The sequence below is a fragment of the Sipha flava genome, unplaced genomic scaffold, assembly GCF_003268045.1.
Source record: "Sipha flava isolate LNK unplaced genomic scaffold, YSA_version1 385_pilon_pilon, whole genome shotgun sequence".
Lineage (NCBI taxonomy): Eukaryota > Metazoa > Arthropoda > Insecta > Hemiptera > Aphididae > Sipha > Sipha flava.
In genome coordinates this window covers 82,367-96,386 of record NW_020273096.1, presented here as the reverse complement: position 1 = coordinate 96,386, position 14,020 = coordinate 82,367, and the positions used below count along the sequence as shown (strand labels likewise).

The window sequence follows — 14,020 nt, the reverse complement described above, 5'->3', positions numbered from 1 at the left end:
ACAATATAGTAATATTAGTTACTTATGTATCCAACCCATAAATAATAGAACTTTTCAAGAGTGTTTTGAACTTAAAATAATTTTTAAACATTTGTTATCAGAATAATTATTGATAATAATAATAATAATAATAATAATAGTGCTTTAAAGTTTAATATTTAGAAAATATTTAGTTAAGTTACTTCGAGTATTAACGGCTTTGTAAAATTATTCCAATTGGCTACTTTGATAAAACATATATGTTTACTGTATGCTATAGGTAATTATGTGAAGTTAACTAACTGATATATGCATGGAAACATTTTAAAAAATTATTAAATGTCTAAGAAAATATTTACCTGATAAACCAGATGTACTAGTTTGAGAAGATTTTCTAGATGCTTGATAAACACTTGAAATTGGTGAGCTTGCAATACTTGGACTTTGTAAAGGTGACTGTACATTTTCACGACTACCAAATGGACTGGATGTCTACGTAAAAAAAATAAAAAAATATTATGATGTTAAATTGGGTATTTGAGTTTTATTTTGTGAATGTTGAACGAGTAAATATTTTAGTTTTATCGCTATTGATAAAATCTATTTCGAAGTAGTTTAACGAGCTATAGAAGAATACAAAATTATTGATTAATAATAAATGGTGTTTAAAAAAAAAGCTCTTAGTTAGTAATGTATTTTATTCGAGAATGAATAACTTTTGTTAACACTAAATTTTTAATCATTCTATTCAATATTAATATTATTTAATTTAATTGTTAGTAAATAAATTGGACAGTTACTTGAGATTCAAAACCAGTCATAGACATGTCCTTAGTCCAATAGTGAGTGTGAGCTATTTCTAATACTTGGAATGCAGATGCTAGACCACCTCCACATTGATTACTAAAAGACACTTCTAATCCATGAATTATTGCTAATAAGGCTTTTAACATTCCTTTCCAAACTGGTCTACTGATATACTGAAAAAATTATTGGTTCTTCAATTTATTATTATTATTGTTATAAAATTATATGTTTTTCATTTTCATTCGGATCAACGAAATAATAATAAAACTAAAAAGGTATTGAAAAGTACTGAATAATTACCACATCATCAATGTGATCGCTAGGGCTAATTTTATTATCCAATGTTTGGTTTAGTTTACTGACTACTAAATTGCGGTAACCCTCTTCTTCCATCAATTTTTTAAATCTACTGAGCTTCAGCCAACCAATTCCTTCTCCATCAAGAATTTGTTTGGTTACCTGAGTGTACAAAATATAGGAAGTATGAATAAAAATAATTTTATAGGTTTTTTTTTTTTAATAAAAATCATACATCCTTCAAAAAAGCTTCGTTGTCCATGTGACTATTAGGTTTGATTGATTTTTTGTTTGGTACTCTCGATGTTTCACTTAGTTTTCTTGGGTTTGAATGTCTAATCAAATTAGACTTTTCTACTAAATCATTCCGACCTACTAAAAATAAAAGTTTAGATACTTAGAGCACTAATCTCATGATATATAATACAATAGAAATTAGAATGTCAAGAATAATCAGAATATTATAATAATGTATTATTATTTCAAAAGTTTTCAACATTCAAAAATAAAAATAGTGGGAAATTGTTTTTGTTTTTTTAATAAATGTCGATTTATTTTTGTTCCGGAAAATGACAAATTTTTTTGTATAACTACAAAGAAACAACACAAAATTAGTTTTTTGGATACATTTGATTATGCCCCAACATTTTTTTTACAAATTTACACCATAAATTCTTTTACACATGGTTTTTAAGTCTCTATTGTATATTTTTTATTTATTTCAGTTTTATAACAAATACAATCACAAACGTTGACAATAATAAATTGTATTAAAAATAATGTATATAATCCTATGAACAAAAAAATAAATCTAGAATTAGTCGACGTTTATAATAAATACACAAGAATTTAATTGTATACTTACAAGAAACTGGAAATTTATACCCAGGAAAAAATTAAAAAAATATATATAGAGAAATTGTTTTAAAAATTATTATTTTGTAAGTTTTTTAATTTTTTTTTTTTTTAGTTCTATATAGTATTTTTTGTATTATATATTATTATCTTATTTTATTAATATTTGTACCAAGAAACATTTTTTAACTAAACACATATTTTGCATCATTTTATTTTAGTTAGTAACGTAATTATAATATAACATTATTATGAATATCGAGTAGCTAATACGTAAAAAAAAAAAATGTAATTAAATTCTCAAATAAAATAAATTCAAAAATATTTACATATTTAGAAAAATATAGACTTGACAACGTAGCCTACAAAAACCTTCGCAATTGTTCGTTTTTAGGATAAAATAAAAAAAATTCTTTGATAAGCGACAATTGTGTAACTAAAATGGTAAATCGTTCGCTATCCGATTATGACCACTATATCTACACATTTTTTAAATGTATTGCTGACCAAAACTCCGGTACAAAAAAACCTTTTTACATGAAAATAAAAGATACTTTAATCCCCTACACGGATCTTTTTATCTGAAAACATTATGGCAACAATCTACATTCTAACATTTTTACTTCAGTACACTATTTTTGATTTTGATACCATAACGTGGGTAGACAAATTAATTTTAAAATTGGAATTTATGCATACAAAAAAAAAATTAAATAGGTACGAGGAAAACTTTCATGTTTAGAGTTTATCTCTAAAATATGACACAAACTTAAATGAATATTTATAGTATTTTTTTTTACATTTTTTTATCTTTTTTAAACAGTTATTTTCATTTTGATTTTTTTACTTAAGTCATTTTTTTTAATACTCGTATTTAATACTATATGATAACTGTACGATTTATAATTTTAAAAATGAATTTGATTTATATGTGAAAATAATTTTTTATTATTATATTATTTTTTAAGAATTAATAATACAATTTATAGGAGTTAACACTATTGTAAAAGATAACACTATATTTATGTATGATATTACAACTTTTCGTATTGCTGGTATATAATATACAATTTAAAAATAATTTTGTTAACATTTGAAAGCAAGGACTGGTACCGGAACCGAAAGAACCGGTTCCGGTACTGGTTCTTGAAGAAAAAACTTAGGAACTGAAACCTTTTTTGGAACCTATATTCTTTATTTCGTAGAACCGCAATTGGAACCGGAACCCATTTAAAAAAATTAAAAATATTTTTGGTTCTTTTCGGTTCTTCAGAGTTTTTCGATTTTATAAAATTACAACAGATATAACTAAAACCATTTATCTAATATTTTAACAATAAACATGAACTTTTTGTTTTTATCTTTATTAGGAAAAATATAAAGATTTGATAAACATATTTCTTGTAATTAATGGTTATGACGAATGGTGAAAATACACAGTGGGCCGACTGCTGAGGCTTTAATAATAATGACCCCAATAATACAAGATTCATACAAGAGTCAGATAAAATCATGCGGTATAATATAGACTATGGTTTATAAATTTCCCATTTTATTGGAAAAAATATTTTATTTTTAGCACAATAGCAACCGACACAACGCCATAAGCTATCCCTCCACAATAAAAGTAAGTGAAAATAATTTTGTTAAAAATGTTGTTTATTTTATTATTTAAATAATTAATTTTTGGACACTTAAAATTTTGTTAATGGGTTACGGTGAAAAAAAAAAAATATGAGTAGAAGACTTAAATAATTCATTAATGGTTACAATTAAATTTTTAAAAAACAACCATTGTATGTAAAGTCAATTACAACTTTAAACTGACAAAATTATTGTTTTAAATGAATTTTTAATCTTCTCAACTTGAAATTTTTTTTATGTAACTTAAATATCTAAGAATTGGAACCGAAATTTTGCACTTTCTAAGAACCTGAACCAAATTTCTTAATTTTCTAAGAATCGGAGCCAGAACCGGAACCGAAACCAGAACCGGTAAAAACATCAAGGTTCCAGTCCATGTTTGAAAGTACGGTAATACTTGTAAAAAAATTCTTCATAGTCTAACAATAAATATGTATACTAGTGATTTGTATGGTTTGGCCTTATCGTATAAAAACAGGTGAAGAATTATTTGGTCCAATTTCGATCCTTCATAATAATTTTTAGTCCGGTACAGTCTCCATAATTACAGACCGTGCAGTGCATTAACGTATACTTATTAAAATAATTATGAAATTTATTTTCCTAAAATCGTATTCGAAAAATAAATTAAGAAATAATACCAAATTGTTTTTACCTTTTGTCGGAAAAGATCCGGAAGATGTTCGCTCTTTAGTTCTAGTCACTGGTAATGTAAGTGATGATTTGTTATTTTTTGGTTGCTTGTTACCTGTTTAGTACATGCTTTGTAATAATAATTGATCTAAATCATTTTTTATTCAGCATAAATTTATATGGATGAATAGATCAACTAAGGTAGGAGCAAATTTATATTTTTTAGTTGAGTTTGCGAATCTACATAAAAATATTTACTATAGTATTAATTAATTAATTTATATAAAACTTAACAAAGTGCGCTATATGTTATGGTGCTCCCCCAGAATCAAGTGTAATTAATTTTTAAGGAATCCTTGTAGTTCATATTTATAAATGTAGTATTTTAATTTGTATTGATACCCAAAGTCACTCAGCAGTTAATCATAAAAGTTTTCTCTGGAAAGTACAGGAAAGTAATTACAAAACCAAATATTGTAAATCTATTATATTCCCGGATCTGTATTTAATTATTTAGTATTCATTTAAATATGAGTGTTACATACATTTTTATGACGAGTTTTTATAAATATGAAATTAAATGAAAGCTTAGAAATTGCTTAAATAGTTTATTAAAGTAGTAACAATGTAAATACATTTAATGTATGATATTTTAAACAAATAAAATCTCACCAAATAAATCGTTAAACATGCTTGAAGTTTGATTCGCTAATCCATTTATATCACTTGTTATGTTTGAAAAGAAATCTTTAGTGGCACCCGTTCCCATCGATGTTACTGATGGTTTTCTAATTTCTGAAATAGAACTGGATGAAACTGGATTTGTAGACGAATTCATAGAATCTTTAATATCATCATCATCAAAACTTTGATCCTGCTGGCTTAATGAAGTAGATTCACTCAATAATCCAACCTATATAAAAAATATTAATTTATTAAGTCCTTGAATTGAACGCATGCATATTTGATAAATATTTTTTATGTATGTATTATATTATGAAGTCGATGTCATATAGATTTTAATTTATTTGATAAATTAGTACAACATAGAATGCAAAATATTGAACAAATTTTATTCTATGGTAATTTAAAATTATAGTTAAGAGTTGGGAAATACGATCGATATTTGAAATTTTAAAATATTCACTATAGGATTTAATAAATTATTATTTTAATATTTTATAAACAAAGACTTTATATTACATAAATACATTTAAATAATTATATAAGAAGCTTATTTGGAATAGAATATTTGCAACTGTAACATTAAAATTAAAATGTATCAAAATTTAATCATAAAATTAATACCTTAAATCCTTTTTTGGAAGCAACTTGTTTTGCACTTTTCGTTAAGTCACCAATTGTGCTTTTTCCGACGTATGTCAAATCGTCAAAAGTATTTTTGCTTACGCCTGCTGCTGTTTTACTGGCTTCAAATGCTGTTTTACTGGCTTCATGTACAGATTTAGTAGCTTCACCTGCAGCTTTTTTTGCTTGGGTGGTTAGTTTGTCTGCAACATGTGCTAATATTCCTCCAGCACCTTCTTGACTACTTTGTCTGGCTGTTTCTCTAACAAGTTCTTTAGCTTGATAAGCGAAATGTTCTAAAATTGAACTGTTTTGACTGGATTGCCTAGTCAACTGTTGGTGTAGACTACTCAGGCTTCCTTTTCTCGACGAAGATGGACTTGATATGATGTTTTGTTTTTTTTCTGCTGTTAAAGGTACTGTTTCATAAAATTCCTAAAAAGTAATGAAATAGTGTCTATTAAAACTATAAAGCAATTAACTGAATTTAATTATAAATTAAATAAACGAATCGTAATAATGATGTGTGTATTGGGTTGCAGATTCAACTTACTGTAGATGTTTGTGTTGTTGGTCTAAAATTATTATTTGGTTTTTGTGCTACAACTACATGGTTTAAAGCAGAATCACTACCGCCTGTATTATGTCTGCTTAGAAGAAGTTTGTTACCCGAAGCAGTTGCAGTCAATTGTGATGGTTGTTGTTGCAGTTGACTACATCTAACGATGTCCTACAATTTGACAAATATATTTGTGGATAGTATTTATAATTACGTTTTTTTTATGTAACAAAAATAACGTTAGCTTATAAATATACAACAATATACAAGGATGATGGTCTAAACGTTTTTTTTTCTAGGCTCATAAGGAGTAAATATATGAGCAAATTACTAAAATCACTTAATTGTTTGATAGAAATCTTGCCCCTCCCTCCCCCATATACCTCAAGGTAATATCAATTAATTACTATTTTAATAACTAGATATATGGTTAAGAATAGTGCAAAAATAATTACCAGCAACAAAACTATAGTATAATTAAATATTTTACAGTATGAAATACATTAAACATGTTAATTGATTATAGTTCTTAAATAATTGATTAGAACTTAGAAATTGGTTGGTAATAGTAAGTCAACTATTGTTTAAAAACCATATAAAGATTGTTAACATTCGTCTTAAAGTTATTGATGTTTCATAATATTATTTAAAAAAAATTTACGGAAACACTCTTATATTTTTTTAGAATCTGAATAATTCCGAAAATATATTCATTACTTATTATACTTACATGTCATATTATTTATCTCGATGCAAAATGTACAAAGAAATATTTAATCTTAACAAATTGACTTGAGATTTTTGTAGCATTTTAAGATTGTGTTTATACATTGCGTTAAAAGTGCATATGCTACGTGTATAACAATTAACCCAACCCATAGAATATTGTACAAAACGAACGGTGTCCTTAACTATGCACAGTATAATAGTATAAGTCTTAAGTAAATTACTATAAGATCACATATTATTCGTGAAACTACTGATATTTTGTTATGATGTAAACGGGGTTCCGTTCTAATATTAATATATACGTGATAACTATATAGGTATTGAATGCTTTAGATACAATATGCATGCACTATTTTCAATTAATTTGGAATATAAATAAAAAATACAAACTATTAATGATTCGGGTTTGAACATAGGCGAGCTCATGTCACTATGGCTACTGGATGGAGATGAACCATTTGATTTGCTGCCCGTCGATTCAACGGTACCATCATCTGGGCTATCATCTGTCGCCATTGGGATCTGTAATGTTATCGGAGGTTCATAGGCAGAATGTACACCTTGCACTATTGGTCCTATGTTAAGCCTTCGGTTTTCTAAACAAATCAATAATTTTTATGTAATTTATTAAACTTTTATTGAATATAATATTTTGCAATTTTGAATATATGTATATAAATTTGTGTATATTCATTACCAGGGCTCGAAAGTTCTAGCAAATACATATTTATCTTGGTTCATCCTAGAACATCTAAAGTAAGATACAAATATGTTTCAAACTAATTGGATATCATACACAAAATTTAATTTTTTTATTTTTTTCATATATATAGGTTTTATTGCTATTTTGCTAATTTAAGGTTTATAGTGCTATTTCTGGGTATATTTTTACATAATACAGGAAATAATCACATTTTTTTGATAATAATGATTTAATTAGTTATATCATAGTTTTAAAAATATTTCAATTATTGGAAATAAATAGACATCATCAATTATTATTTTATTTTTTCATCGACAATTTGATGTACTAATAGTTAGTGACTAAATAAAATCATTTAATTATAAGTATACTTTTACAAATATATTTAATTAATTTAACATTTTTGTTAAATTTATAATTCAATCAGTCCAAACGCTTATGAGCCAAAATATTTGTAAGTACATATTTAAGAGCTAAAAAGTAACATTTTTAGTGCTACAATTTTCGAGCCCTGTTCATTACCTATTTTAATTATATCACCAGTGACATTTCCTGTAAATTCTTTGTGGTAACGCGATGATCTCTCGTCATCGCTACTGCCAGTGTCACTGCTGTCACTGTCGGACCGATGACTTAATTCTACGACAAGAATTAAAACGAAACATAATTTTTCCAAGCTCAAGAAGTTCACTCTTAGGTATGTTTAAAGTGGTATTACCGAATACTGAACGACGGTTAGAATTCTCGTTGATGTTCATTATGTTTTGAATCATGCAATTCTCTTGCCAGACGGTAAACACAATAGGTTCCAAATTATTCGCAAACCATTTCAGTTTATCTCCAATCATGAACGGATCGCAGACACCTGTCTGAATTCGTTGGAATACTACGTTGTTCGGTGTTAATGCCCATTCGGCGAAATAATCTACTGCTTGCGTCCGAGACAGTTGACAAGTGAATAGTGACGGATTCGGGCGACTTTTCAGAAACGAGTTGATTTGAAAGAATACCACTGGTCTGGGGTAAAGTCTCAGTGTCCGCGAATGTTCTGTGAGATTTGCCAGTACGTCGCCGGATAAAAAAAAACGCACCATGGCCACTCTAATTGCAATATCCACTGAGTCAATATCAACCGTGTTGAATGCTGTATTTGTTGATATTTGTCTTCTAAAAACGATCGCACTAATTAATAATAAGTTAATACAATTAATTTTCTCGGACTTAATAACGCTCGGGAAGTTTACCATTTTTAATCACGAGAGACGATTTTATTATAAGTATATTTATTACCTATTAGATATTATCGATATGTTTGTTGTTTATGTCTTTGTAAAAAATACAATTAAGGGATTTATATTGGAATTGATGACACATTCAATGATTATTTTAAATACAAACAAATAACTTACCTGTTTTATTTAATTTTATTATTTGTTATGTGTATAAAATCTACATTTATTTACAGCAAATAGCATATAGTTTTCTAAATGTTTTTATTAATTGCAGATCATAAGGTACCCCGACAAAATATCGCCGGTAAAATATTGCGTGACCGAAATATCGTAACTAAAATATCGCGAAACCAATATATCGTAAAGGAATAATACCGCCGTACAATATTATCGCGTCAGTATATTTCATTCAATTTTATCTCATCTAATCGTATTCACCTTTTACCTTTTTATTTTAGACTTTGAAGATTATCTTCATGGTATTTCAATGAATATAATATATAATATATTAATTTTTTCTTTTAATACTTATATCAATTCTACTATATAACAGTATTATATGCTTAAAATATATTATTTATAATTAAATTACTACTATATTTCAAGGTGACGATATGTATACTGGCGATATTTATTCCATGAAATATAATGGTTTCGCGATATTTTGCCGTTGATTCAGATCATAATATATTATACAATAATTTTTCTTACCTTATTTCTTTATTAGTGGTATTATCGACGTATTCGTTTTTTTTTGTGAATTTTATGTTTTCGATTTTTCTTTTTAAAACTTCTTCTCCAGTATTTGTATCGATAGAAGGCCGTGTTATTGACATAATTTCGTTTTCCGGAAAGTAATTCGTTGATTTATTATTTATGTTAATTCGGGAAAGCCCATTTAAAGCCTATTTTAATAAAAATTAAATAACACATTTCATTAATAAGTCGAGCTATTATGGTATTAGTAAAGTTACAGATTTTAAGTTATTTTTCAATGTTATCGATTCCGATTTAGGTAAAGGTGGTATAGCATCCTCTCGGTTAACGGTTATTGGTGGAGTTATTTTATTCGAATCCAAATCTATTATCCAAACGTCTTTAGGAAATCTGGAGAACAAAATTTGATTTATAGTAAGACATTTGATAATGCAATTCATTTTAAACCAGATGAACCGATTTCAATTATTTATATGTTATCAAAAACTAACCGGAAATTTCGTTTTGTTGTAAAAAAACTGGATGGAACTCCAACTACATAAGGCACAGGACTCTCAAATAGCTGAAATTCGTAAGAAATATGACGGTTAACATTACAAACAAAAAATGTATTCAGTTTAATTGCTTTACCATTTCCGATTTCGGTAAGCTAGTGGGCAGCAATGGAATTACAGTAAACATGTATTGTAAAGGATACATAAGTGCAACTAAAGCCATTACTGACATTGAGAGTGCATTATAATCTTTAGATTGGAAGACGACCTAAAATATATTGTATTATTAATAAAATGTACTCATGTAATTAATATTAGTTGAATAAAGATAATACATAAATTGTACTTACTTTATTTTCTAATAAAATAATAGTTAGTACATAGAGACACGTATCTACTCCTAATAACTCTAGGGGTAAATGTAATGGGAAATCGACCAATGAAAATCTCGTATGGTCCGGCAATGCAAATGTTAAAGGTGGTTGGCACTGATTTTGCGAAAATAAATAAACCTATACAAACAACATTAATATTAATATAAAATGAAATAATTTAAACAGTTAATAAACTTTCGGAATACTGTTAGTGCGTTTATAGATTATTAGAGACTTTACTTGAAACTATATTATTAAAAAAAACCCAAAAAAAATAGAAATAAAAAATAATAGTTATGATGTTTTAGCCGTACAAGCTTAAAATAAAAAGCAATTGAAAACTATCAAAGCAAGTACTTATGGTTAATTTTATTTTTTATGAACTTTTATATTGTTTATTGTTTTATATTTTCATTTTTAATCAAAATAAATGAGATTTTAATATTATTTAATACCAGATAGTTCTTTTTACCTCGATTTTTGTTTTTCCTGGTACTGGAACTGGAGTGCTAAGTAAACGTAAAATCCACATTTCAATTTCTTTGATGTATTGTATAATCCTGGGCGAATTCGCTTGAGTTAATAATCCAGTTAATAAGCTCCATATACACTCTTTACTGTAAGTAAAATATTTTAAAATTTATTAAAAAATAGCTAGTTTAACATTTTTTAAGCATAATAATATCGTTATGTACCTTTTATGATATTTTTTTCTGCTCCGATTAATTCTTTTATTACAAGAATCAATTATGTTTTTTAAATAAAATAAACATGAACGAAAATTTGAAAATAATGGATGATGAGAGAGAAGGCACAATGATGTTAAAGAATATAAATATTGAGATTCCTGAAACATAAAAATTAAAATTGTTGTAATTAGATTTACATCATGAAATCAAGTGACTTATAATCCTCGTATTTTTACAAATTATTTAGCAATACAAACATATTAATTATTATGAAAATAATTATTTATATTATGTTTTGGTAATACATATATGTAATAGGGAAGTTATAAATTAAAAATTTTATCTAATTTATAATTAAACGTGGAAATAAGACTTACTGGCTGTGGTTGAACATTAGTTGCAGACATATCACTTAATTTATTTGTAGGATATTCCTCAGAGACTGATCTACTAAATGAACTTGTGGAATGACTGCAAAAAAAATTAAATCAATAACTAATTAAGAGTAGAATATAATTTTGTACTATTATCATAAAATAAGTTGCTCGGGAGAGGTACACTTATATAAAATATTTTATATTTAGATAGTATGTTATACGTCTAGTTAATAGATGCTTAAAAAAGTTAGTCTATTTTTGATGCACTTGTACTAATAAATCATATTATTAACCGGTCATAATCGCTAAAATAATAAGTCAAACATTTATACGGTAGACTTATACTCTGTTTTATTTGAAAAAAATTACACAAAGAATAATCATGTATAATGGCCCCGTTATATTTATTATTTATTTTCTAAAGAAAATTTAATGCATGGTATACCATAGGAATTAAAATATTACTCAGAAGATGAAATGAAAATCATTACCATTTTAAAAATACCGATGAATGATTCTTTTGGTGTTTTTTTAAATATTGATCTTCACTCGAGTCAAGATCCTTTGAAGTATTTGTGTTTGTATAACATTGGCTAACACGCCTATAAAAGTTTACACAAACACCATACCTAGTTCGAGCTATTTAAAAAAAAAATGTATTAAAAAATAAGTATTATATGATGAATGCATACTAATATTTTTTAAGTTACGTCTTTGTAAAATTAACTAACTTGTATCTTTATCTGTTAGTGTAAATACAAATGATGTTACTTTGTTCGATTCTGATCGACTACGTCTAAAGGAAACACATCCTTCTGGTTGACAAAAATATGACATAGTTTCTGGTAGTATAAAATCTTTATGATCATCTGCTGGATATCTTCGAAGTAAGTCTGGATTCTAGATTTATTGATATATAAAACGAAAAATTAATTTTTTACAAGTTATTGTAAAGAATGATTTTATAGCATGGATAGACCGTTGTGGTTTTATTGTTATAGAGTCTTAATTATAGACAGTATTGCGATGAAATTACTTTCTAACCAATTTTAAAAAACCCATTATTTATTTTTTATTTTTTGTTCAAGTATATTCTTGCACTTCACTGTCATTGGCGGAAATCGAAGGAAGGGAGCTTGGGGGCTTAGCCCTCTAAAAGTTTTATCAAGTCCTCTTAAAAATTATTGCAAAAGTATTCATAATTTTGAATTTCATACATATATTTAAAAAAAAAATATTGTAGCCCCCAAATTTTTCTATGAATTTCCGCCAATGATCATTATTATGAAAATAATACTCTTATCTGCGTACTACAACTCCATTGCAAAATTAAATATTATACTTTTATTTATTATATTTGTTTCGAAAATAAAACAAAATTTAATTTAAATGATAATTTCTCTAAAAAATGAAAAAAAAAATATTTGAAAATTAATTTTATGTAAAAATATTTTTCTACCTAATTTAAAAATTAAAAAATAATTTAAATTAGATTTTCTCAATCCAAATGAATTATAAAAAATAATTTGGTAAATTTAAAAACAAAATGATTAAGTAATACCTGAATAAAGAAGTTGTCGTCATTATTGACCGAAGTTGAACTGATTCCACTACTATATTCTTCATTACAGTTTTGTAATTCATACAAAGATCTTCTTTTAGAAGAATTAGGATGTGCTCCGACAATAGCTAAATAGTCGATAAGCCGAGGGCAAAAGTATTGGCTTTCGCTCATAGCACGTAAGTATAATTTTTAAACTATAATAAATATTTTTGGAAAACTAAATTTACTGTCTAAGCAGTTTAACGTAATAAAAATATAGAAGATATATCACAGTTTGGTGTGTTTTGTTTGTTTTACGTATTTACATACATATAATAAGTATTGCTCAGGTTTAGAGATTAACAAAAAAAAAAAAAAAGAAGAATATTATAGAAAATTTAACATGTTTTTATATAGTCGTGAGATCATCACTGGATATCCCTGCTACCGAAGTTTTTGTATCATAATATGTAAATTACGATTGAAAACCAATGGCTCGTATATTATGTCACATTGTTGAAAACTTTTTCGTAAATCTTCATAGCTAAATAATAGCTCCGATTCTGTTGGAATACATCTCGATGGTTTTTGTTTGTCATAATTATGAGCTGTAGTTTAGTAATGCATAAGTTGTTGGATCTGTAATAATCAAAAACAAAAAAATATGTAATTAATACGTACATAATACATGAATATTCAATGCTCGACTTGGCAAAATTAAAGAAGGAGGACTCTATTTACTTTAAAAAAAAGAACGTCCCCAAAACTGACTGAGCGTTATGATTATAGTGTAATAATAGTAGGGGGACGCTAAAATTTCTGAAAATTAGTTGGAATACATCGTTCTCCTGCGCCTCCCTCAAGTCGAGCACTGTGAATATTATTATAATATTCAAAACGTAGAGTATGAGTATTCTCGATAAATTTGATAACATTAAATTTATCAATCAGTTTTGAATTATATTCCATTAAATTATAAATATAATGATATTTGGAAATAAATGTATGATTACATGTACCATATACATGTTTTAAATATAATAAATATACATAACCATATACAGTTAAAAGTATATTTAT

The 14,020-nt window shown here is 26.4% G+C and overlaps 1 protein-coding gene across 9 annotated transcripts in view; it reads right to left on the bottom strand.

Annotated features, from left to right (window-relative positions):
• LOC112688267 (MAP kinase-activating death domain protein) overlaps positions 1–13,278 on the bottom strand; it is a 29,193-nt gene extending 15,915 nt beyond the window's left edge. For 5 of the 9 annotated variants that reach the window (XR_003149056.1, XR_003149057.1, XM_025561372.1 and 2 more), the window contains exons 1-22: positions 12,959–13,278; positions 12,129–12,297; positions 11,889–12,036; positions 11,398–11,491; positions 11,027–11,178; positions 10,804–10,948; positions 10,308–10,469; positions 10,094–10,225; positions 9,955–10,025; positions 9,721–9,853; positions 9,458–9,651; positions 8,233–8,681; positions 8,037–8,153; positions 7,202–7,407; positions 6,077–6,253; positions 5,524–5,958; positions 4,888–5,128; positions 4,238–4,330; positions 1,319–1,458; positions 1,087–1,245; positions 780–959; positions 339–471 (exon numbers count right to left, since the gene is read on the bottom strand). Coding sequence is in view for 7 of the 9 variants with exons in the window: in XM_025561372.1 (XP_025417157.1) it covers positions 339–471; positions 780–959; positions 1,087–1,245; positions 1,319–1,458; positions 4,238–4,330; positions 4,888–5,128; positions 5,524–5,958; positions 6,077–6,253; positions 7,202–7,407; positions 8,037–8,153; positions 8,233–8,681; positions 9,458–9,651; positions 9,721–9,853; positions 9,955–10,025; positions 10,094–10,225; positions 10,308–10,469; positions 10,804–10,948; positions 11,027–11,178; positions 11,398–11,491; positions 11,889–12,036; positions 12,129–12,297; positions 12,959–13,132 (3,904 nt within the window). In the remaining 2 variants the exon portion in view is untranslated. The remainder of the gene's footprint in view (positions 1–338; positions 472–779; positions 960–1,086; positions 1,246–1,318; positions 1,459–4,237; positions 4,331–4,887; positions 5,129–5,523; positions 5,959–6,076; positions 6,254–7,201; positions 7,408–8,036; positions 8,154–8,232; positions 8,682–9,457; positions 9,652–9,720; positions 9,854–9,954; positions 10,026–10,093; positions 10,226–10,307; positions 10,470–10,803; positions 10,949–11,026; positions 11,179–11,397; positions 11,492–11,888; positions 12,037–12,128; positions 12,298–12,958) is intronic. The other 4 variants (XM_025561374.1, XM_025561377.1, XM_025561373.1 and 1 more) reach the window with 4 other exon arrangements.
• Between the last annotated feature and the right edge of the window lie 742 nt (positions 13,279–14,020).